The sequence below is a fragment of the Aplysia californica genome, unplaced genomic scaffold (genome assembly GCF_000002075.1).
Source record: "Aplysia californica isolate F4 #8 unplaced genomic scaffold, AplCal3.0 scaffold00015, whole genome shotgun sequence".
Taxonomy (NCBI): domain Eukaryota; kingdom Metazoa; phylum Mollusca; class Gastropoda; order Aplysiida; family Aplysiidae; genus Aplysia; species Aplysia californica.
Window position 1 is genome coordinate 1,453,521 of NW_004797285.1, and position 25,555 is coordinate 1,479,075.

Genomic DNA, 25,555 nt, shown 5'->3' on the forward strand with positions numbered 1-25,555 from the left:
CCCCCCCACACACATACATACAAACACGTATCTTGAGCCATTGTGATATCTTTCACACATGCGCGCGCGCGTGAATACACAAACTCCTTCACATACGCAACAATTTTGTCCTGAACGAAAATTGTGTCATCTGCTGTTTATTTTTTTTCCATTGTGCTCGCTTCAACTTTTAGAAGCTTGTGTTTGTTCAGCACTTAAAGATACCAGTTCGCATTGGCCGCCATGCGCATCACATAGGCTATAGTTATTTGCCTACAGGTGTGTTCTGAGTGAAACTGATGTTTTTATGGCGGTCCCCATCCCTCACTGTCCAATAAGTGGCCTCTGTATTAAATACAGATAATTTTATGTCTCATTTTCTGAATCTGCGCCTAAGAATGTACAGATATTGTAGCACGTTCATTCACGCATAAGCAAAAAGCGAAGCTCATGCTCTTGTATAGTCTACTACACATTGTCACCATGTAACTTTTTTAAAAAGAAAGAAGGATGACTATTCACAAAATGTTTCTATGAAAAATACCTAGTAATACTGAAAAGCACAAATTATTGTGATACTAAGCCTATGCTGTACGTGTACGCTCATGGTAGACAAGAAATGAGCTGAGACGATTGTTTCTGTCGTGTCCATTCTCCTCAACGTCTGCCTGCAGTGAATGTCACTTGACTTGCTTTGAAAAGAGCCCATTACAAAATGTACCGAGACAGCGTTTCATCTCGCTTGCGTACTTCCGTATCCACAGACGAATTTCGCTTTTTGTGTGTCAGGCACGCCTAACATGACACAAAGGCACTCTTTGAATGTAAACCGTTGGGGGCACGTAGGCTACGTTGACGTCAGAGCAAACAGATTTTCTATTTCTCTTTTTTTCTGAGATAAGAAAACAGAAACAGAATCCTGCAACTGAACCGAAGACACCTCTGAAGTGTTCAGATCACAATGGCAAACAAACAATAAACAAACTCAAAGCAAACAAACAAACAAAAACGAGCGGACCAGGAGGAAGCCAAACGTTGCTTGAAGTGGGGGCTGTTGATGTGACACTTTAGCCTACTCATGTTAACAAGTAAAATTATGCCCCGTTTGGAGAACCAAGGCACATGTCAACCACCTCTAATATTGCTGTCTTGAACTTGAGTAGCTTTATTTAATTATTTATTTATTTATTGTGGGGGTGGTGTTGATGTAACACATTACTTATGTTACAAGTAAAATTATGTCCCTTTTAGTTGAGAATATCAGTGCACACGTCAACCACCTATGTAACTGCTGTCTTTTTTCCCCTCTCGGTTGATTGCTAGGGGCCTAAGCCATTCGGTCCTTGTCCTGCTATTCGGCAATTCTTTCGTTTCTTTGAAGAGTTCATGGTTTTTGAAAAGTAGCCTTTGCCATCATCTTCACCACAAGTCTTTTTGCTTGGCTGTTTGATTTTATTCATGCTAGTTTGCTTTGTAGGCCCAAGTCTAGGCTTTAGGTCCTATTTCCGTGTTCTTGAGATTCTTCTCTAAGATACTTGGCTTGTTTTCTTACGAACGTGAAGACAACGGCCAAGTCTAACGATTCACAACGCAGCCATTAGGCCCTGTGGGGTTTTTTTTCTTATCAGTTTTTAGACTTTTGGGAAAGTACTTCTTGTTGATTGCTTAACAAAAACAAACAATGGACAGATCATCTGTTGTTGTTATGATGGTCCCTGCCTTTACGGTGAGTTCGACTGTGATCACATTCATTCATTGTCATAATCTAGATATAGATATAGATAAAGATCTTTCTCATACTCATGGCTTATCATACGAGTAGAATTTTTAGAATAGAATAATCCAGCTTTAACTTAAGTCTTTATTATCTAATTGGTCTTGTGTTGACAGATTTTCCGGGCAATCTGGGATTGGAAGGCACGATCACCAACGTTTTTTTAAGATTAATTAGAGGCCTAAAATCTAGCCTAATTTAGAATTTAGGGAAATTCCACTTCCCCTGTCTAACTTATGTACAGCATAAATGGCCTTTCCTCTGAGTCTAGATCTAAATCTAGATTGGAAGAGGCTAGCCGTACTTTAATGACGGCTAGACTGGCAGTCTAGCCGTACTTTTTAAAGTACAGCTAGACTCGCAGTCTAACGGTACTTATTCTTAATATGATGGCTAGACTGACCATTTACAAAAAATAGGCCTACTGAATTGTATATACATTTTTAGTGTGCAGTACGTTAAAGTATTTGCATTTGAGACGAAACCAGAGGTGCCTTAATGACAGTGCATGTATTTTAAACCTCCTGTTTTCTAATGTTAATAGGGCCTAGCCTCCTAAGATAATACGGCTAGACTGGCAGTCTAGCCGTACTTAAGTACGGGTAGACAGCCAGGCTAGCCGTACTTAAGGACGGCTAGACTGTCAGGCTAGCCGTACTTAATATTGATGGCTAAATTGTAAATGAAATTTTTAGTTAGCAATGCCTAAAGTGTTTGTATATATTTAAGATAAAACCAAAAGACTGAAAAGATGCCTTTACTGACTTGCATGTATTTGAACCTGAATAATTACTAGATCTAGATCTAATGAGACCTGTGTACTAAACAGGCTTGAGTCGATAGGGCCAAACCTAGATCTAAGTACGGCTAGACTGGCTGTCTAGCCGTACTTAAGTACGGCTAGACTATCAGTCTAGCCGTACTTTCCTAGCCACTTCGATCTAGATTCTAGGCCTATTTGTCGAAGGTGTCTCTCAGATTGTATCAGGAGATTTTATTGAGACCGTTTTTGGTGTAGATTCCAGCTCTATTTCTCCGAACAGATTCCGTTCTCGAGATTTGTTGATAATAATTGTGAATGGAGTGGCCCATGTGTGTGTGTATGCGAGTGTGTGTGTGAGTGTGCATCATGTGTGTGGGGGAGGGGGGGGGGGCGTGGAGGGATTTTTTTTTGGCAACCTCTATTCTCACCCGGGGTTACAATAGCGCAGGCGAGTCTTTTGGCTATTCTCACCCGGTGGGCGTTCACCGTTATAGCCTAGGCCAACCAGTGAAGCGTTCGCCCTGAACCACAGAATTCTACTCTGTTATAACAGAATTATAGAATTCTGTGCTGTGAACAAAAGTTCTCTAGATCTATTACTACTGTTAGTATTAGCCTAAAAGCGTGCAATTTTGTCTGTGGGCAGTGGAGAGAGAGAAAGAGAGAGAGAGAGAGAGAGAAGAATAGTGCGAGAACTTCCGGGCAAAACAAAATGGCGACCCGCGTAGTTCGGCTCGATTCGGAAAGTTGAATAGCCGTAGCATCTTTGTAGACAACCAAAATTAATGTTTTTTAACATTATTTTTAAACTTTGTTTTGGTCAATTTGATCGTCCACACCGATAGACGTATTCAGAGAGAGAGAGAGAGGGGAGGAGTAGATCTTGCAAGAACTTCCGGGCAAAACAAAATGGCGACCCGCGTAGTTCGGCTCAATTCAAAAAGTGAAATAGCCATAGCATCTTTGAAGACGATCAAATTAGCTTACTTTTGTGCTAAAACGTAATTTTTTCTTGGCTTTTATCAATTTGATCATCCACACCGATAGACAGTATTCCAAAATGAGGAAAAACAGGTCTTGTTTCACACCGGGTGAGAATAGCCTACGCTGGCAAGTCTCACCCGGGGTGAGAGGTATATCGTATTTTTATTCTCACCCCGGGTGAGAATAGCCACTTCCTTTTTTTTTACATTCATGAAGGATGTTAGTTTTTTCTGGGTGACTAAATTTTATGCAAAGTAGGTTACTGCCAAGGTCGATCAGTCTTGTTTTCTCGCAGTACCTTTTGAAGGTATTTTCAAATAGTATCGTCAGGGAACGTTGCCCCAACCACAACTGAAGTATCTGAATCTCTAGCACTAAAAATTGAATTGGATGCAAAAAATGCTTCTTCCCAGTCCTCGCAGAATGGCAGAATGGAAGATCACACCTAAATCTCGCAAATAACCAAAAAATCTTGAAAACGAAAACCGTCTGGAGAAATAGAGTTCAAGTTTATTTTCCTGAACGTTCAGAGAAATAGTCACTTCGTATTTATTATTATTGTAGACTGTGGTGGACTTTCTTTAAAAATGAAATGTCAAGGCACATTTTGGGAAGACCTAACGAGCGACCACTATGAATCTATGAAACTGATAGAGGATGTAAGGCAGTGAGGGTGTGGCTTAGGGTTGCCAGAGTTATGGTTAGGGTTAGGTCCTTTCTCTTTATTGTGTTTAGTTTGTTGGGATCGTCGGTTATGAATGTCCTTCCCAAATTTTAAATCTAGGTCCATTAAAAAGCAACCCCCATAGGCCTCGCTTTTACTTAACTCTTTAACCACAGAATGATTTTCCATGTTTTGACGCTTAATTTTTTCTTAGATCTTGTGAAATACGTATACAGTAACGGGGTATGAAAAATGTTCATAAAATGGCAAAAAAAACTAAAACTGTCAAAGGGAAAGTATAGAGAACTTGCCTGCATCTAGACAAATTGATATAATCCACTCAGATTTGTAAGAAATTGCATATATATATATGCAGTATTATACTTCATGACACTCTGCCATCTGATCAGACTCTGGGACTGAGTAAATTTCTCTGGACGCTCCATTTGTCCACTCAGAGTATACCTACCTCACACCCCTTTGGCCTCAAGATCACCATTCTCATTAGAAGGAAACAGAGAAAAAAGGTTCATGTGACAGTTTAGTTGAAGGTCTACTGTGATGTTTCTGGGTTAGTTGAGGGTCTGCTGCCGAATTGATCAGACAACTGGTTTATTTTATAGGTTTGCTGCGATGTTTCTGATTTATTAAGGCTAGTATGATCTCTAGCCATTAAAAAAATTATATGCTTTGGTGGTTGCAGTTTGTCAGTGGTAGAGGGGGGTGAAGCAGGAGTTGGTTAAGAGGGTAGTGGGGTTTCGAGGGGGATGGGGGTTGATCACCCCTGATTTTTAAAAAATACTCCTTTCAGGTCACTAGCTGTCGCGACTTATTTGCTAGTCAGTCGTAATATTTACAACTGCAAAATTCTTTTATCTTATGGACCCCACAGAATGGAGCAATCCACCCACTCACACACCGCAATTGTAAACGCCACATATTGTGGTCAAATTTAAATTACCCTAAGCGCTGTCTTTACCATGGCCTATTAGGAGGGACTAATGCTAGCCTACATAAGATGTGTAATTATCAGTAGACTGTGGGCGATTGGGCAGGAATTATGGCATATCGCCATAGTGTGGTTGACCTTCAACTATCCAGGTACCAGACAATGAGTATAAAAAAACGTACAGTGTAGTTTAAAAGACGAAAGTAATGGGACAGACTTGGAATACAATTTAGTTCCCATGAATGCACTCAGAAAGAAGATAAAAAATATATAATCAGCACTGCTTGGATGAAACCAACCATGTATGATAGGATTTCCGTCCTGATTTGTTGTTTTTTTTATCTCAGCTTATTTTCCAAAGTTGGTTATATATATATATATGATATGAATTATGACAGTCGATATTCTGGTTCTAGGCTCAAAAACAATATTCCTTTTTATATAGTTTATACAGGCGAATATGATGAAGGGAAAATATAAATAAGTCGCACTTTCTGCACATAATCAAGATTGTAAATTTTTGGTACGTGACTCTTACTTGAAATTATCTCTCAGATCCTCAACTTGGTGTGAAATAACCTTGCTTTGATAAGTTGATGGTTTTTATTTCTGCATTCTAGGGTTCAACAGTATAATAATAATGGGTGTTTTGCGAAAATGGGCTTCTGTGGCGATCACCCGAAAAGTTCCCTCCTTTTTTAGAATTCTGAGTTGAGACCCATGTTTCTCTCTCTCTGTTTCTTTCTCTCTCTTTCACTCTCTCTGTCCCTCTCTTTCTCTGCCCTCCCCCTCTCTCTCTCTCTCTCTCTCTCTCTCTCTCTCTCTCTCTCTCTCTCTCTCTCTCTCTCTCCCTCTCTCTCTCTCTCTCTCTCTCTCTCTTTCTCTCTCTCTCTGTCCCTGAGATGAAGCCTTTCTTTCTTGTTGTGAGCTTATTCCACACAACAGCAATTTGTCTCCTTATTGATTCACAGATATGAAGCCATGGACAAGCTGAAGAAGAAAAACAACAAGGGAGGAGTTTCTAATAATTCAACATCTGAGTGGTCTCGCACTGGTAGCTTCATGAATAAACCAGACATAGGATGGATCCATCCAGATGCCCAGCTTTCTCCAGATGCTGGCATTTGCTATGGAGTCAGGGTATTATAACCTTTAAAAAAAAAGATTGTTTGTATACAGTGGCGTCCAAAAGAAACTTGAAAATATAATCAACCAATCATAGTGTTAATACTCTGCACTACTCACTCATGCAGCATTCAGTTTTAAAGCTAAATAAATTCTGCAACAACTGACACATTAATAGTTGATCTATGTTAGCAGTCAGTGCTTTCTCGGGTTGCGAGACTGTAACAGAATCTTTAAGTGGTGTACTAGTAGCTGGTGGTATGGCAGTTGTCAGGTGTTATTGGTCTTGATGTCAACAAATGATACCCACAATGCTCCTCAGTTTGTACCTGATATGACACAAGATTTGTTTTCTGGGTCCCTGCTAGCCATTTTGGTCCTTTTGCATAGCTCCTGTAGAACACTTTTGTGTTCGCTCAGTGATCCTTTCCACAGCTGATTAATTGGATAGCGCTCCTCGAGCAGTTGTTGACTTTAGATGGTAGGGGTAACCATTGTCTTTAATATAGAAGCTGTGTGTGGATGTTCTAGTGCATGTATTGTTCTTTTTTTTAAAATTTTCAGTACATTGGCTGCCTGGAAATAAAAGAGTCCATGAAAACTCTTGATTTCGATACCAGAACCACCATTGCAAGGTAGGAATGTAAAAATGAAAATCTGAAAAATATTGTGCATGTTTAGAAAAATGCTGATTTTTCACATTTCATTATTTTGACGAGCGCCTGATTTCACCACACTACCTCATACACACATGCACGCACGCACGCATGCTCTCTCGCTCTCTCTCTCTCTCTCTCTCTCTCTCTCTCTCCCTCTCTCTCTCTCTCTCTCTCTCTCTCTCTCTCTCTCTCTCTCTCTCTCTCTCTCTCCCCTCTCTCTCTCTCCCCCCTCCCCTCTCTCTCTCTCTCTCTCTTCGTCTCTCTATGTGTGTGTGTGTTTGTTTGTATGTGTCCGTGTGTGTACAGAAATTTCATAGTGTAACATACAGGCTGTGCTAATTCTTGTCTTGTTGAATATTTAAGTAATAACTGATTCAATGAACAAATTTACAACTCCTTGCTTGAACGAGTTTTAACAAATCTTTTTTTTGTAAAACCAGGCATGTAGGTGTAGGCCTGTGTGTAATCTTTTAATTTGTGTAAAATTCTTGTGCTTTTTTTTTCTCTTTTTTCTCCCCCAGTGTTTTAATGTCCAGGACTGAAATTGTATTAATGTGCTTCTTCCTTGAGGTTGTACGTTGTTCATGCTTTACCCTCAGCATTGACTTGTTGAACTTAATTGATTATTGCTCAGGCACCTGATTCCTATACCTCTTATTCTTCTTCTCATGCCGCTACTAGAGCCCAGCTAGTAACTCTCTTTTAAGATCTTTATCTCACAGTGCCGTTGATTCATCTACATAGAACATAGAATCATCCCTTGCGTGACGTTTTCGAATGCACTTTAAACATTTATACTGACCAGAGTGGCTTCAGTTATGGGTTCAATTTAATTGTTGAAAATTTTGCCTGACAACAGCTTGAAGGGCCTACCTTTTTCAATTTTGTAACAACCAAAGTAGTGGTGGTGAGTAGTGAAGGGCTCACGGGCTTGAGCCCCTTCCCCCCCCCCCAACTCTATCCCAAAGTAAATGAACGTTTCTTAAATATTGAAATAAGCAGTTGGAACTGTTATGGTTGCTCGCAATGAACACAGAGTGATCAGCTTAGCGGCTTGCTCGTTTACCCAATCATTGTTGTCACCGCTTACAACTATAGTAACCTAACAGCCAATCAAATGTCTTTAGGGATCAGCACAAGATAAGCCCATTCCCATGGCCCTTCCTTAATTAAACTTCTTGAAAAAAGGTAGAGGACTGGGGGAAAAAAATAACACTGTACTGAGGGCTCACGCTCTCCTAGCCCTGACAATAGGGTGAAAGTTTACGGCACACTTTTCCGCAATGACACAGATACCTACGGGCTCATTGGACCTTTGTTAGATGCAACTACACGGCCTAATCAAGGTCATAAAGGGAATATGTTTGAAGTGCTGTGTGTGTATGTTTGTGTTTGTGCCGCTGAGATTTAACAGTTATAAATGACGTCGATCCACTTTTAAGGCAACTTTTTCACCCAGAAGAATCTAATTTAAAACAAAGAGAGGGATGACAAAGGTGACTCTTCTTGTTTGAATGGTTCTGCTCAAAATACTGTGGCTCACCGAGAGTATAGAAAAATCAGTACTGTTTAGTTTAGGGCTTATTGCTTGCTATACTATTTGGTGGTAAAGAAGTGTCAGCAACCTAAGCCCCACCCAAATTTTGGTCCACCCACCGCCATTGAACCAAGGATCTTTAAAGTGTGGAACTTCTACATGATGGGTCCTCCAAAATTTTTTGTCCTTGTAGGCTACCTCTTGTCTTCAGCAAAGTTGTCATAGTATATTTGCATCACAGTGTCTTTTGTGCATGATACTTTACAAAATTATCTTTTAAATAGTTTAAGTTTGTGCTTTATTTGTACTTGTTTTCTAACTGCTTGTGTCATGTCCAGGGAATCCATAAACCGGGTGGCTGAAGCTGCTGGTCTGAAAACTGCATCTAAAAAGAAAAAGGTAATGTTCACTGTTGTGTATTGTTATTTTTTTACCGCTTTTGAGAGAAAAATGACTGGGGGTTCTCGTTATCAAGAGGCGCAATGTTCGCCTCTCATCCAATAGGTTCGGGGTTCGAAACCTGACAGTGGCGGAAAATTTTCTTCTCTAAAATAGTTTTCTCCTGTCACCTCCTTTCCTGATCTCTAATCATGTTAGGACATCTGACATCTGCTTTCGTCTACACTTCACTTTCTGCCCCCTCCGGCCTTTTGCCCCCTCTCCTTCTAACTCTTTCTTCTGCCTTTTTACTGCTACTCCTTGGCTGCTTATTGCTGTCTTTGAGCCACACCCCTGATCTTTAGGTAGGTAAGATCGAACACCTAGCCTTCTTAGATAAGAGTGAAAGATTTCAGAGTCTCATGTGTAAGTTGCAGATCTCTTGGTGGTCTTAAAAATCGATTTAAATAGGCTTCGGCCGTCACCTGGGCAAAAATTCAAAATTAATCCCTACCAAAACTGAAAATGTTTTATGTATCTTGCATGCTCATATGACCGTACGCAGTTGCGAGTGCCGTAAAACACTTACCAATAGAAAAAGAAGAAAAAAATGACAGATTTCAGAGTCTCATGTGTAAGTTGCAGATCTCTTGGTGGTCTTAAAAATCGATTTAAATAGGCTTCGGCCGCCACCTGGGCAAAAATTCAAAATTAATCCCTACCAAAACTGAAAATGTTTTATGTATCTTGCATGCTCATATGACCGTACGCAGTTGCGAGTGCCGTAAAACACTTACCAATAGAAAAGAAGAAAAAAATGACCTTCCCTTAAAGTATGTTAGTCAGTGAAGTATTAAATGTGTTTATATCAGTGCCTTGGTCTGTTTTTAGAGGAGACGTTTATTGATAGAATCACTTAGAAAACAAAAGTATTGATTACTGTTGATTGCTGGCACTCTTTGCTCTAGAACGTTTGACGCTCTAAATGAACTGTAAACTTCTCCCTAGAAGTATAAACACAATGCATGAGATCATCCGAGATTGAAAAATTAAGCTCCACTGCGGAGGTACCAAAGCTTTGATCTTAGTTCTTTGCTTTGGCTACCATGGAGGAGCCAACAAAATAGATATTGCTAGAATAAGTACCTGGCGTCATATTATATTTCTGAAGCAAACTCCAAAATTTGTGAACCTAAAGGTCGAAGGAAATCAAAGATATTACACGATTCTGATACCGCTGATAATACTGTAAGCATAACATTAAACCTTAATCTTACCCTAACGCTGAAACCTGAAAAATAAAGCACTTTTTGGGTCAGTCTGGCTTGTGTAGGCTAAGGTTGTCTCTGTAAAAGATGCTGGTAACGATACATCGTCTTAAATGTCTTGATTATTGGCTTCTCCGCATTGTCAGCAGGGCAGCATCTGATGCAGGGCAGCATCTGATGGGGCATCTGGGATGCTCACAATGATTTATTTGTGCATTACCAAAACTTGAGCAAACACATTATATGTTGATCAACTTATGTGATGTGTCATTTGTTCCTTTAGCAGTATAAATATAAACATATAGTTTCAGTGACGGGTGGGATTTTTTAAATCGATAGATTGACCGCCGTCTGGGAAAGATGATGGGCGACCTACCGCATATGCAATACGCTGGGTCCAATGTGAATTTGACAATTACCACTGACAGTATTAACCTGATGGTCATGGAGTCAGGCGAGGTATGTGTCGTTTTGATGTGTTGTTGGAACTTTCACTACTTTCACTTTCAGTGTTTATGACCTTTTGTAAGTTCAACTTCTTCCTTACCCTAATGGGGTTCTTATGTAGTACCAGAATAATTTATCCGTTATATTTTCCTTCAATTGTCTGCTAATTTGAATCCTGTGAACTTGTCCAGGACAACCACCCATTGTCAAGGAGAAAAATGTTGGTCTTATAAAGGTGGTACTGGTGGGCAGTGTCAGGGGGAGTGGGGTATGGTCAATTGTACAGGTGATTGTCCTGGATAGGCAGTTGTTAGAGAAGGTTGAACTGTACGTTACATTATATATGGATTTTTTTTTTCAGTTTGTAATTGCTTTTAGTGGGTGGTTGGCAAGTGCTGGTTTTCTTCTTCTTTCCTATCATACATCTATCGTCTTTATCTCCCCTCCTTTTTTCTTTTTGTTTCTCTCTTGTAACATCTCTAATCTTCGACACTTACATGACCTTATTGTGTTGCAAGTGCCGTAAAATGCTTACTAAAACTGAAATAGCTTTTAATGTCAAACTCTCTGTAGCGTCTGCATATTTTGTTTTTGTACTTATTTAGATTAAATGTGACAGTCTGCAACACTTAAAACAGGTCTGAGATGTTGGATTGTAATAATTCTGATATCTTATATTTCAGATCATTGCTGATCATCCTCTTCATGTTGTTTCATTTGCATCCGGTGGAGATGTGGTATGTAGATTATTTTCTAATGCACTATTCATTGTACTTTTTAAGACTTAAAAGGGTTTCACTACTGTGACAAAATCTCTGCTTTTCTAAAATGTTTTTGCCAGTCGTAACCAATGATAATTAATGGTCATTTACAAACAAAATTTAAAAATGGTAATTTACACAAAAAAACACACCAAAAAAAAGCCCTGACCCAGGCTGCCAATGGCCACTGTGAGACAGACACCACACCTTCTGTCATATTACTTCATGATGTTTACTGAGGTCGGCAGCACTTCTGTTTTTACTGGTTTTGGGGTAAGATGTGGGTAGTGACAATGTGTTCAATAAATTGGTTAAGACAAATACTGTCTCACAGTCACTCACTCTGATGACTTTTTGTCGTTGGGGGTTTTTGTCTTCAGCATGACAGAAAAACTAGAGAATTTCCCTCTAAATATAAATCGAGATGTTGATATGTCCATAGGAATATAATAATAATAGTATTAATAATAATGATAGTAATAATAATAATAATAAAGATCCCTTCTATAGTGCCCACTCCCTGATTGTTCGGAGTACCTCCAAAAGTTTAAATCGTTTCATACATGCTGGCAAAATCGACATACGACAATTCTTTCTAGTAAATATACACAAAGAACACCTACACAAAAAGACGATCATTGTAGCTTTAGATCACATTTGTTGCTGGAAGAAAAATCAAACTGCAGTATAACACGAGTAATCGTCTGGGTTTTTTTTAGCCGAGTTGCTAGTACTAGTTGTAAATGAGCAAATGAGTAGTTTCCTAATCTAAGTCTAATTTGAGTAACTGCTTTTCTTTAAAAATTGTACTGTTCCTCTGTTCAGATTACAATGACGAAAGTTGAGATTACACTTAATTCAGTTATTGTACATTAAAGTATTAAAGTGGGGAATAAAACTGACGCAACAATAGAGATCTTTCATAATGTCTTATTGATAAATTAAATTGTATGTTTATTTCTCAAAGTGCTTTGTATGTTCCTGTCTTTTTCTACTTCAGGACACCTTGGATTTTGTCTCATATGTGGCAAAAGATCCTGAGTATGGCAGAGCTTGTCATGTGTTGGAGTGTGGAGGTGGGCTTGCTGAGGATGTTGTCACCACAATTGGCCAAGCTTTTGAGTTGAGGTTCAAACAGTATCTGAAAAAGCAACCTAAAGCTGTGCAGTTGCCTGACAGGTATTTTTATCCTTGCATGCTTCCTTTGTCATGTCAAAGAAGGGGATATTTTTACGTTCTTTTTTTCAAAATGGAATTATAGAAAAATTTCTTGGTTATTTTGTCATACCGTTTTGTTGTGAGCACATTGGATTATCATGGTTCTTTATAATTTTTATAACATTTATTATTGGATACCTAGCCATTTCTTCATCTAAAGCAAATGCTTTCATTTTATGTGATATTATTTTTGAGAATGCTCTTTTGCTTTTAGGATCATGTGTGATTTGAAACAAAAGAAAAGACAATTTAATGTATAGAAATATTTAATGTATAAAATCAATACTGTTGTAATCAGAAATGCTGCAATGTAAATTGTTTATTGATACTCACAACATTTACAGATTGTTTATCCGAATGGTAACTTTTCAGACAAGACAATCCAGGATTTGAGGATGAAAAGTGGGGAAATGCTGATGATTACTACAATGACAATCCTGATGCAATTGCTCCTGTGCCTGGGATGGAAGCTGCAGCAGCAACCCCGGTAGTGCCTCCACGACCAGAGCTAAGTACTGTAAGTGTAATTAGAGATAAATTCATTTCCCCTTGACCTTGACATCAATATGTCAATAATAATAATAATATTAATAATAATAATGTTTCCATAATACCCACTCCTGTGCAATACAACTGAAGGCATTTTACAATACTCTAAACACAAAATACATATGCATGAATGTTCATAAGTGCTCTTTAGATTAATTAACACTTATTCAAAAGGAGACATTCATTCATCACTGCATAATCAATGGCGATATGTTCATCACATTATAAACACGCATGAGTATTATGAAGAAGGACAAGATGGCATTTCAAATGGTGTGTTTTAAAAAGAATGATGCCTCCAACTTTGTATTCCTTAAAAGTTGTGGGAGATGAGTTCATAAATTATTAATGTAAGAGAGCTCATTTTACCGTACTGTTTTTGTTAAGTTTCTTTTGTTCCTGTTTATTTCCTTTGCTTTTCATCGTCAAACTAAAATTTTTGTGACATTTATAGTGGGGTCATCTCAGCTCTCAGGTGTCTGGTTAGTGATTAGAGGATGCTTGGTGACAGTAGATCACTAGAGAGTTCTGTTGTTCTCAGTAAATTTATTAAATGTTTTGGTTTCAGTTTTGTCTGTGAGGCAAACAAAAAATGTGTTCCTGATATATTTTGATGGGTGACTGAATTGGGTGCCCCTAAAATCCATCATGGGTGTTGTAACTCTGGTTTCAGACTGGAACACATGCCACTGTAAAGGAAGACCAAGGTTATGATGAACCAAAGGAAGATGCAGCGGGGACCGGTGGCTTATATGATAACAAAGGTTTGGTGTTTGAATCATTGGTTCATAGAGGCTGTCCTCTTATTACAGTATTACTCACATCAACAAAATATTGGTTACAGCAGTGTCTTTTCTATTTTATGTCCCTTTTTATTGTTTGTTGCCAAGGAAAAGTCGTTGAAAAATGTTTTGCTCACCATCAGTTACATCAGTGCAGTATGCATGACTTGAATTACTGCTAACTATTCTTACCACTGTATAGCTCCCATTTGCACCTTCAGCCAAGTTGTGAAGTTACGTTCTTCTTTCAATAAGAAATTGCATTTTGGCAATGATAATAATAGGTGGCATACTGTCAAACATGTTCAAGACAATCATCCCTTGTCAAGGAGAAAAGTTGTCATCTTAGAATTGTGGTCCTTTTGGATAGTATTGTATATGTAGAAAAAAATGCAAGGAGAGAAGTAGGACTTATTTGATGCAGGTGATTGTCATAAATTGGTGGTTGTTAGAGCAAGTTAAATTGTATTAACAGTTGCGCTACAAATGCCATTTTTAAAGTTTAGCCCGAACTAGTACCATCGTGGTGAGGCACATTTCATTATCAACTTTTTTTCACAGTACATGATTCTTCCTCTTAAAAGTACTACAGAAAGTTGCACTTTTTTTCTTTTTTTTTTACAAAATGCGACAAAAGCTGTAGACTTTTTTTGACATACAGGGACATGTCTTCTGCGCGCCAATGAAATCCTTTCCTTGAGGCATGTGACTTTGCTTGTGGTCAATGAGAGTTTGTCAGCGGGTCTTTCCCTTCCTTAACCCAATTCACCCTGCGTTGCCGCAGCAGTACACTTGTGTACACCTGGCTTGCAGCGAGCCGGGGGGAAAATCGGTGTGAACTGGACACACTAAACTTAGACGCGCATTGTACCCAAACTATTTAAGGTATCAATATGAAATTTCTCTTATATTTTACTTTAAATGTTCTTTTAATTTTATTAGAGAGAAAGATGAAGGAAAGAGCAAAGAAAACAGTATATTCTTCGTCCAACTGTGACTCATCGGCACTCGATTTAGCCATAACAACTTATAGTAAATGTATGGTCTAGATCTAGCTTTTCTTTGAAGTTTTCAAGGCACTAAAATCAATCCGATTGCCTTGTTTTTCTCAATTTAGATCTACTTTCACTATCTTTGCCGCTTATACATAAAACAAATTAAGAACATGGTTCATTTATTTCAACAAACACAAAAATAGCAGTGGCACTTGTTTTGTGTGGCAGTTTTTTTCTTCTTCTCGTCCATGAAGATTTCAGTACTCGCTTTCTTGTCATAGTTTGCGGTGAGAAAACAACAAAACTTACTCATACCTGACAAAAAAACTGGATCGGAACAAGCTTGCAAAAGTTTTTACAAGCTACAAGCGACCTATTACTTTCAATAGAAACCAGAATAAGTGGTTCAGACTCGACTTTGTGGACTGGTATTTTGATGCAACTTTTCTTGTAGCTCGGTGGACGGAAGTGCGCGGCAGCTACAAATATATTCGTAGCTCGGGTGCTATGGGTTAATAATGTAATGCTGGGTGTTGTCAAAAATGTGTGGAGATCTGATCAATTTAAAGTATAAGAATCTAACTTTGATTTCATCTGTTGACAAATATCAATTCAGCTTCACATCATGTTTACTCTAAAACCAAAGTTGTTCAATATTATTGAGTAAATGGGCGAAAACAGAAATCTTCATTTTTTTCAAAACCTGAAAAATGGATGTGTTGTGTTATGTCCCGAAAGTGTTCATATAGAGCATCCCTTATGCAAAGTAGGCTTTATGCACATTACTATTTATTATTACCCAAGTTGACCTTATAACACTCTAAAACATTCTGAACTTTCTGTAAAGCATTCAGTTAACACAAATGTGCAAACAAAATATTGTACTGTTATGTTTAAGTAAGGAAAATTTGTGTAAAATGCCTTTCTCGTGGATACACTGATGGACCAGACTAGGATTTCAATGTGTGATCTTTTTTTATGTTAATATTGTGAGTGTAACTTAAAAATGATCTCTCACTTAGATATATGTATTTCTCAATGTCTGTAACTTAAAGTAGTGTACTGCCTTTATAAAAATCATAATAGTTTTTTTTGCCTTCCCATCTTTAGTAAGAAGGTTGGTACACTGCTTAATCTGTCAGTCTTATGTTATTGTGGTCCTCTGGTTATGTTTATAGTCTTACTGAATTGCCCACGACAGTCCTAGGATGCACAATGAAGGGGTTAAGGCAGTTACTCTTAGGCGGGGGCTTTTGGCTCAATGATATGTTAAAGTGATCATGTGACATTTCAAAGCATAATCACAAAACAGATTCATGGGAAAGACTTAGATTTTTGGAAATTTTCCAGACAGGTAAAGTATTGATATGGTTCATTTTTACTTACTCTTAGTTCCGCAATTTACCTTTTCCTTTTATTTGCTTGCTCCTTCATGTGTTGCTTTATGTTTGCCTTTCTTTTTTCAAGCAGCAAAAACCAATGGAGAGGCTGGTATGAGTAAAGTGGAAGGTGTGGAGTATGACAATAGGGGCAAGCATCTCACAGAGCAAGATCAAAATAGCCAAATTGATGCTTTTGACATGGGTATGTCACCTGTAGAAAAATTCAATCTTTCAGCCTTTTAAAAAAAAATTTTTAACGATCAGAGTTTTTTTTCTAAGATCATTTGAGGATACACTTGGAAAGCTTTGATTTTTTTTTTTCTGGCTCTGTGCAACTTAGCGTGTTCAACTTTACTATGAATCGGAAGTGATAGCATGAAGACAAAAGTTACTGCACTATTCTTTTCTTTAATAAGTGTTTCACAGTGCTCGCAACTGCATAAGGTCATATGAGCACACAGGACACATTGAGCATTTTCAGTTTGGTAGGAATTAATTTTTAATTTTGCCAGGGTGACGGCCGAAGCCTAATCCTATCGATTTTAAGACCACTGAGAGATCTTACACACGGGGGCTGCACAAAGGGCCTTTGAGATTTTTTCACCTTTATCCATGAAGGCTATGTGTTAGATCTTACCTACCCTAAGATCAGGGGTGTGGCTGAAAGACAGCAGTAAGAAGGAGCCAGGGAGTAGCAGTAGAAAAGCAACAGAAAAGCAGCAGAAAGAGTCCGGAGCCGGGGGGGGGGGGGGAGGCAGAAGGTGGAGATCAAAGGAGGTGAAAGAACTTTTTTTAAAGAGATTAACATTTTCCGTTGCTGTCAGGTTTCGAACCTGGGACCTTTACTAATGAATGAGAGGTGAACACCATACCTTTAGCCATGAGAGCTCCTTTACTGCATTGTTGAGTGTACCAGCTAATGGTTTACAATTTGGTTCATCTGCTGTCTATAGATCAGATCTGTTCATATGAAATGGACATAATTTGCATTGTCATGGAGAAAGTAAAGTATAATTTGAAAATATTTTTTTTGTAAAACTGTAGTTATTGTTATTCTTTTTCAATGCATTTTACCAGATTGAGTTTTTGTTGTTTTAAAAAATCCATATTTACGTTTTAAAAATCCAAGTGTCATTTAAGAGTATTTATTACTTTTCTTTTTTTTTCTTCTGAGATTGTCATTTTTGCAATCTTGCCTATGTGGCTTGGTTGCTTTTGACTGGCAGTGGCAAGGAAAAGGTATGTTAAATGGAAGTGGGACTTGAATTTTCTCCCTTTAGGGAATTGTTTTGTTTTTTTCCCCTATTACATTATAAATGGGCCAAGTGGTGTTCATTGGAAACCGTCTATTGTATTTTTAGATGTAAATCAGAGCCAAGCTGGCAATGAATCGGGCCATATTTCATGCTAGGTGGATAAATTATTTATTACATTTGTTACAGTGAGTGTAATGTCGTATTGGGAACCAGTGTAAAATGCCCATCTTTATAACTTTATGTTTTGTGTTCATGCAGAACCTTTCAGTGTTGATCTACCTCCACCTCCGGTACCTGTTGCTGCTGCCTCTTCAAAAAAGTCACACAAAGGGGCTGAGATGGATCTCCGTGAGAATAAATCTCCTTCTACAGAAGCATTGGAGCCTGTCTTTGAAGAGTGGTATCATGGAGATCTGCCTCGTAAACAGGTGAATGAATTTTATATCTCACTTGATGATTTGGGGAAAATGTTGACATTTTTTTTTCTTGCAAGTAGCAATTGTCAGATGAGAATGTTGTGTAGAGGGTACTTCTGAATATAACACTACAATTACAGCAATTGTCTCTTTTATGTGGGGGGTCACATGTTTCGGAGTTGCGCGGAAGGATTGATGAAAAATAATTCCAAGCCGATTACTTTATTCTAATAGAAAATGAACTGATCTTTCTATTGGTATCTTTTTTGAGCCAGTGTTTTACATATTTTGTGTAAAAAATTATCTTTGAAAACTTTGACAGTATTTTAAAAGGCTTTCTATTTAAACGCCAAAGGCCAAAAATATACCACGGGAAAGCACTTTCAAAGCTCTACTGTTCTTCAATAATGAAAAGACGCGCGTCACCACTGTAACAAGGAAAAGCTGAACTTTTACAAGGTGTACAGCACTTACTGCTTTATAGCGAAAGAGCAAAGAAACAGCTATCTGAATTTCCCCGATTTCACCGATATCATGCGCTCGGAAGGCCGTGAGCGCCCTCGAGGCTGTGTTTACGCTACCTAATTATTATTTGCTGGTGTGATCTGTTTCTCTTACTTTCTCTTCAGTGTTCCCATCATTGAGATCTTCTAGCACTTGCTTGATGTATGCAGCTGTGAAGTTATTAGTTCATATATTTGGCTGACGTGAAAGTTAAGGGAATATGCAATTATCTTTCATGTCAGTCTGTTTGTCTCATTTGAGACTTTAAAAATCTGCTTCTTTTGCAGGCTGAGTCCATGCTTGAATTTGATGGTGATTTCCTCGTAAGGAAAAGTTCTAACAGCCCAGGACAATTTGTCCTGAGTGGCAAGCAAGCAGGAGCTCCCAGACATTTATTACTGGTTGACCCTGAGGGAATTGTAAGTACCATAGCCATAATACTAGTCCTGAACCACAGCATATTATGTCAAATGGAGTGAGCCTAATTGTCATATTGGATAATTTGATAATTTTGGCTGAAAATATACTAATTCCGTCCGCCTGGTGTATGCAAACTGAAAGTGGTTGAAGGATACAAAAGTATAACTCTATATTGCACCCGACATTCCATCACTTTTGGGGATTGACCTCATTTGATACAATGGCGCTGTCTAGGGAACAACAAATAGCATTGCTGTTGTATTTGCGAAAAAGATGGCAATACACACATGCTCGCCAGTCTTTTTTAATTATGAAAAACAAAAAGTCTTAAATACACTGAAAATCGCAAATCCTTCGCCCCTGGGGGGTTTGCGAGTATGCTAGCTGAAATCTAACCTTGCAAATGCGATTTTAATGGAATTGCCGGGAGCAATGACTTATTTCCTCTCTAGGATCGGCCTTCCTGACAGATAGAATGCTGCATGCGACAATCAAACCCGGCTGTCTCTAGACAATGTTTGCAAGCTGGATTTAGTATAAGAAGCCCATCCGTCAACTCTTTATTTTACTAGTAATAGTAGTCCGCCAGTTTTTTGTTTTCAAACCGGGTTCAGTATTATTTTCGGCCTTATTGTGATGTTCAGATGAGCACGGATATCTCGAACACATTGGGGATTGACAATGTATGTTCAACACATCCGTAATTGAGTACACAATGATAATGAAAAATAAGAAAGATACTCAAGAAAATCAAGAGAAGTAACTGACAGTATAGACTAATTGTCAGAATGGGAAAATACATCATTGCCATTATGAAAAGTACCCAATATGTGGCATAGGTAGTGTAGTAGGTAGGCTACTAGACTCATAATTGTGAGATTATGAGAGCAGCTGAAGTGGAGCCAACTTTCTTCATTTCTCTCTGCAGGTCAGAACACGAGACTTTATATTTGACAGTGTAAGTCACCTCATCAACTACCACAGACAGAACAATTTACCCATTGTGACTCAGGGAAGTGAGCTACAGCTTGTTCGGCCTGTGAAGACCTCCCTTTCAGCTATTTAATCCCGATGTCAGCTTTCACAGGTGTTGAGAATGTGCAGTGGTGAGATGTCTTATATATTGTGAACCAATTCTGAACAAGGAGCATAAGATCAGTCTCCTTATGAAATGGCTTAGTGGTTTTATGTTTTTATTGAACTACATGTAGTTGTCAGCAATGAATGTTGAAAGAATTCAAGAGAGAATGTTACTGAAACATTTAACAATAGTGTTCTTTTCACAGTGTTTGTCTGTGAATGGGGTTGAATGTATTTGGGGGCTTCTCTTTCATTGCAACAAGGACTGTCAGTTCAACATACAACATTTAAGGCTAAAATAAAAAGTAGCACTCTCACCCTTCTACATATTATTTATGGGGACACTTGTACTATTGTATGCACCCAAGGGCACAGGCCTTCAAATGGTGGGTGTCTTTAAAAAAGGACCCATTCAAAGGGCAATAACTTGGTCATCTTAAGACTAATGTCAACGAAACTTTGAAGAAATGAAATTCAACCAGGGGGACATTACATTCTTCACAATGAAATAAATCAACCATCATGTTCGAATAAAATAAGTTTTTAGAATTTCAACCCAAATTGAGTGAAATTCAAAACATTGCAAGTTCTTTAAAGTCGACCATACTGGGGTACTGGTCTTTTTTCAAATAGTCATTATTTGTGTATTGAAGAACAGATGTAGGAAAAAAAAATGATTGCCAAATAAATCTAAGGAGGTGATGGCTATTTAAATATCCAGGTGTTGACCATTTCTCTCCTTACAAGCTCGTCCAATATGCCACTGTAAATTTTGAATGAGCCCATGGCATCTTTTTGGGTCTATTCTGGGGACGCCCTGTTCAACAATGAATTTTGATTGTTTATAGCTTGTTTCCGCAGACTCTGTCTGTCAAAAAACTCCAAAGGTAATCATTTAAAGGGCTCAAATTTGAAGGAATATTGTGACCATTCATTTGTAAACTTTCGGCCTTTAAGGCGTTCCCTATACATTTGGGGTGTGGCTCTCATCCAAGTAGAACCAGGCCTCTACAGCTTAACACTTTCGCCTCCCCGAACTTCTCCAAAACTTTTGCAGCACAATGAGATATCAATCTGACGTTATTGTTGTGGTTTATTGTCCTTGTCCATAAACGAGAACGGGCTGATCACACCCTTGTAGCTGAACATTTCTAAGAAGTGAAATTTTGCGTTTTTCCCAAATTTGGTTTTAAAAAATTTTACTTGATATTTCACGGAGGCGTCAAAGGATTTCCTTCAGATCAACTTGATGTCCCCTGTTTGAATTTTATTTGTTTTAAGTTTTGTTAAAATTGGTGCACTACTGACCGAGTTATTGCCCTTTAAATGGGTCGTCTTTTGTTTAGACACCCTTTACTTGGCCTTGTCTGGTGTGCGAAAACAATCTGGTGCCAGCACTGGCTTGCAGGAAAACAGTATTACTGTCTGGGGCAGAATTATAAATATTGCGCTAATGGATGCCCAAAGATTTTTGAAGGACTAATCTTTACTTCTGTTGTCCATAGCATGGGTTCATTGTGTACTGAACATTGTGAAATTGAAATTATACTGTCAAGTGTGAGTATTGATTTTTGCCCAAAAGCACTGTAGTTATCATTTTCCTGAACAAGCCTGTTTTTATGTTATGTAATGTGACGTTTTAAAATGGAAATTCATTGCCCAGTTGATGTTGGTTGGAAAAAAAGTATAAAAATGTATTTTTATTCATGAAAAATCGTTAGTCCAATTTCACCTGTCGATTATTTAGGGACTGTTCATAGAACAAACCTCCCTACGAGGACCATTGAAGTTATCTTTTCATAAAGAGTTTTTGTGTGGATGCCACTCAGCGCATTGGACTGTTTTATACACGCATAGTATCGATCTCTACACTCAAGAGTAAATTTGAATTCTTATTTTTTCAGTTGTGTAGACATTGTTGTGTACAGTGTGTAGGCCTACATGTTTGGAAGCCATCATGTTATGCCACTACTACTACGCATCGTAAATTTGAAAGCTGTATTTTATGGTTTTGACCTTTCTTTTTTACGTGATCTGGCAGGCCAGATGTCTTTGTTTTTCAAGGACAGTCCCTAAGCAGTCAAGCAGGGTCTATCGCCAGTTCACTTTTGTCTGTCCGATTTTTAAGAAAATTCTAGCTCATTTATTAATTTACCAATGTGCACAAAACTTTTCCCTGTATTATATTACCCTTTTGTGTGCATATACAGGATCACTACATTGCTTATAACCTGCTCATTTTGAGTTTGAGACAGCGCCATCCCCAGTCCTTTCATTTAAGTTTGCAGATTTCCTTGTCTAGATATCTTTACGCGAGCCTTGAAAAGTACTCATCCCTTTTTTGGACCATGTTTTGTAGACATGCGTACATGTGGTGTTGATCAAAGTAGGTCTACGTTTTGATGTTTTAGTTGTTTGCTGTAAATACCCTATTATTTTTTAAAATCTGCTTTAGGCTTACATCAAAGAAAATATATTGGAAATTTAGTTTACAGTGACTTTCATTAATTGGCTTTTCGATTCTGTTGGTCATCCAAATTTTAGACTTCCATGCAAAGACCTGAGAAGATAAAACAGAGCAATTTATTTTTATCTTGTTTTAACCACGGTCAGATGAGAGTGAACAAGCTGTGTAAATCAAATTCTTGGGGTTTTTGGATAAAGCTGTTATTTCAATAAAGACAGTAAGGGGCATCATACAATATAGTTTCAAGTTTCACTCTGTTTCATTATTTTCATTATAGTTTTTATTATTAAAATATGAGTGCCCAGATCATAGTACTTGATTTGAGCACTCTCTTTTTCTTCAAATTTCTGAAACTTCAAAGAAAAAGATGTCAAAGACCCTTGTTGAGCGACACTGATGATCAGTTGTGTGAGTTGTGTCATAATTCATAAGCATTAATTGTGACTGTATTCCCAGATTTAAGTTTAATATATTAGCCTTCTAATGACTGCACATTTTAAATGACCTCATTGAATTCACCACTACCACTACTACCAGGTACAAATTTTGATTCAGTATTATAGGTTGCTTTTAAGCACAAGTGGGCTATCCCGCAAAATGCTGTCTTGAGAAAATCGAAGATAAACTTTTTGCCCTTTGTTAAGTTTCTTTAAAAGACAAATAGAGTTTTCTCTATACCCAAACAAATTGCCCACTTATGATGTAGGTCAAGATTTCTGGAAACCCCCGAAATCTGGGTTAGCCCGCTTGTCCTTAAAAGCAACCAGTTAATTCCCAATTTGTTAAAAAGGTATTTGTAAACTGGTGAAGGTTGCTTTTAATTTCTTTGGGGGGGAAAAATGGCTTATCTGTCATGGAGGGATTTGTTGTCCTTCAATAGAATTAGTATTTGGAACCAATACACACTGGCAAATTTAGTCAAATTTGTCTCGAGAGGAAATTTTGTTTTCAGATAAAGTTCATCGCTCAAGAAATTAAAAATGGTAAACATCAGGTTATGAGGATATTGCCAGTATCCATTGATCTGTAAGGATGGCATGTAGTATTGTTTTTGATACCATAATTTTTCAGTTTTTGTTAATTACTGCAATAATTTATCCTGATTTTGAAGAAGAGCAGCAGAAAGCCATAACCTTTTGTTATATAGTCTGTGATTTATCTCTTTGTTTGAAAACGTGTAAAAATGATTTGTATGATAACAATTTATTTTTGTAAAGTTTAGACAGTAATTTCAGTCTGTTCCTTAGTTTGATCTGCCTTTGTTTTTGTACAGTCTAGCATGCACATAGTGAAAAAGGGGGACACCGTTAGCTCAGTGGGTATCATGCTGGACTATTGAGCGTATGGCCCTGGTTCAAATCCCAGACTGGGTGTTCTTGAACTCGGCTCGTTTTATGGAGTTTTCAAAGCTGTCAAATCATTTGGCTCGGCCGTATTGGAGATGGACGTTAAATACTTATACCAAATAGTGTTGATAGGAATGTGAAAGCTATACACTTACTTTACACTTACAGTTTACTTACAGGTTACAAAGCGAAATTGGCAGGATGCAGAAATCTTTTCGCTATGTAGGAATTTCCCTCTTGTATGTGTTTTTTAAAAACAAGTGAAAATGTACCGTACCTGAAACTCTATAATTTAATATGCACGTTTCTCTATGTGCATGATAGACTGCAGGCCTACTTAGATTAGTGACTTTTAGGGTTTACAATGGTTAGGCAGGAAAATAATTGACAGGTTGTTGGGTTTTTTTGTTTTATCCATAATATAAGTTTATAGATTACACATCCTGTGTAATTCTTACCTGTTGGCAGGAGGGACCTACTTTTGTGCTCTTATTGTCGGGCATTTTCTTGGAAGACATATATATTAATGTAGAATCCCAGATTGGGTGTTCTTGAACTCGGCTCCTACTCCTATCACCCCATCTGGTTTTTGCTTCTTTTTGGTCTGTACTGAATCTATCGAGACCAATGTCAGGGGATGCAAAGTCTGAATGCACTGATGATTAGGGCCGAGGCGAGCCAGTATATTTCCCAGGAACTGAGCAGAAGTATGGAGTTGTCAAAAAATCTAAACCTCTATTGATTTGTTCACCAATTCTCTTCATATTTTGGTATGCTGTTATAGTATAATTGAATGCGTTTTGAGATATTAAACTATACTATAATTATAATGAATCTGTGCTAAATGGTTTTAAGTGTATGAGGGTGATAATGGGACTGAAAACGGAGACCAGAAAAATTATCTTTTATTTTTATTGTGCTATATAATTATATTATAGATGCTGCTCTATTTCACGAATGACACATGTTTGTCATCTTTGCCTAAGTGATCAAATTTTTAGATCAATTCAAACTGGAGAAAGCTTTCTAACTTCAAAAAGTTAATTTTGTATGAATCATTTAGTACTTGAGCATACTAGGGTATGATTATTTTCCTAAAATCAGTGTTATCATTGGCATCAAAAGCATGAAAATATTCTGGTATAAACTCATCTATCTCAGTCACATCATATACTTTGCCTACAATCTGTTTGTTTACTGAAATACGATATTCGAGAAAAGAATGAAAGCCAAGTTTTCGACATTTCTAAAAGATTCAAAAGAAATTAAGTTTTCAGGTAAGAAAGCTTTTCCGTTTTCACTAGAGAAAGGGAAAGGGTCTAGCTTACAACCCAAACCAACCGACGTCATAGTCTTCAGTGCGTTAAATACCTGTAGTAGTAATAATGGACCCTTTCAACAGTTCATGGCATGCGAAAACGAGTTGTAACTCGTTTTTTTTGTAACTCGTTTTTTCTTTCAGAACTATCCCATGTTATGTGAATGTGTTTGAAAAAGTTACAGCATAAGTAGGTAATTGTTGAACTGCTCATTGTTCATTTGATTGTATTGTAAAATTGTATCAATTAAAAGCCTTTCGTTTTGAAGCTCCCGTTTCAGTACATGCGCAGACTCGGATATGGGCCAGTTTTTTATTTATATCTCTTATTTTTAATTGAAATAATCAGCTTCTTATTTTTATTCACATACTTTTGCTAAAGTGTGCCGAGTTTTAGGTTGTTCGTGTCAGTGATCAAGAATATTTTCACAAAGTGCATCTGTACAACTTTTTATAAGGGAACTTTGGTTTGGAATTTTTTGGGCCCAGATTTGAGAACATATATGTCCAAACCAAACTATATGATGATAATTT

The 25,555-nt window shown here is 37.7% G+C and overlaps 1 protein-coding gene across 3 annotated transcripts; it reads left to right on the forward strand.

Moving 5' to 3' along the window:
- The first annotated feature begins 1,398 nt into the window (after positions 1-1,398).
- Positions 1,399-25,254, forward strand: LOC101863228 (SHC-transforming protein 1). Of its 3 annotated transcripts, none has more exons than XM_005090299.3 (13): positions 1,399-1,705; positions 6,085-6,253; positions 6,803-6,873; positions 8,773-8,833; positions 10,420-10,539; positions 11,211-11,264; positions 12,289-12,467; positions 12,879-13,023; positions 13,729-13,819; positions 16,300-16,416; positions 17,729-17,898; positions 18,678-18,809; positions 19,739-25,254. In XM_005090299.3, the coding sequence occupies exons 2-13, from the start codon at positions 6,095-6,097 to the stop codon at positions 19,874-19,876; spliced, it is 1,437 nt and encodes a 478-aa protein (XP_005090356.1). In that variant the 5' UTR covers positions 1,399-1,705; positions 6,085-6,094; the 3' UTR covers positions 19,877-25,254. The 3 variants fall into 3 exon arrangements, with proteins under 3 accessions (XP_005090356.1, XP_005090357.1, XP_035826980.1); XM_005090300.3 differs by having other exon boundaries at positions 1,400-1,705; positions 16,303-16,416; XM_035971087.1 differs by lacking the exon at positions 16,300-16,416 and having other exon boundaries at positions 1,400-1,705.
- Positions 25,255-25,555: the final 301 nt, after the last annotated feature.

What these genes read in the sequence shown, in the direction of transcription:
- LOC101863228 (XM_005090299.3), top strand. Translation starts at nt 6,095, where the DNA reads ATGGACAAGCTGAAGAAGAAAAACAACAAGGGAGGAGTTTCTAATAAT. An exon ending in TTGCATCCGGTGGAGATGTG is followed by an intron (nt 11,265 to 12,288) that starts GTATGTAGATTA and finishes TTTCTACTTCAG; the next exon opens with GACACCTTGGATTTTGTCTC. An exon ending in TGGCTTATATGATAACAAAG is followed by an intron (nt 13,820 to 16,299) that starts GTTTGGTGTTTG and finishes TCTTTTTTCAAG; the next exon opens with CAGCAAAAACCAATGGAGAG.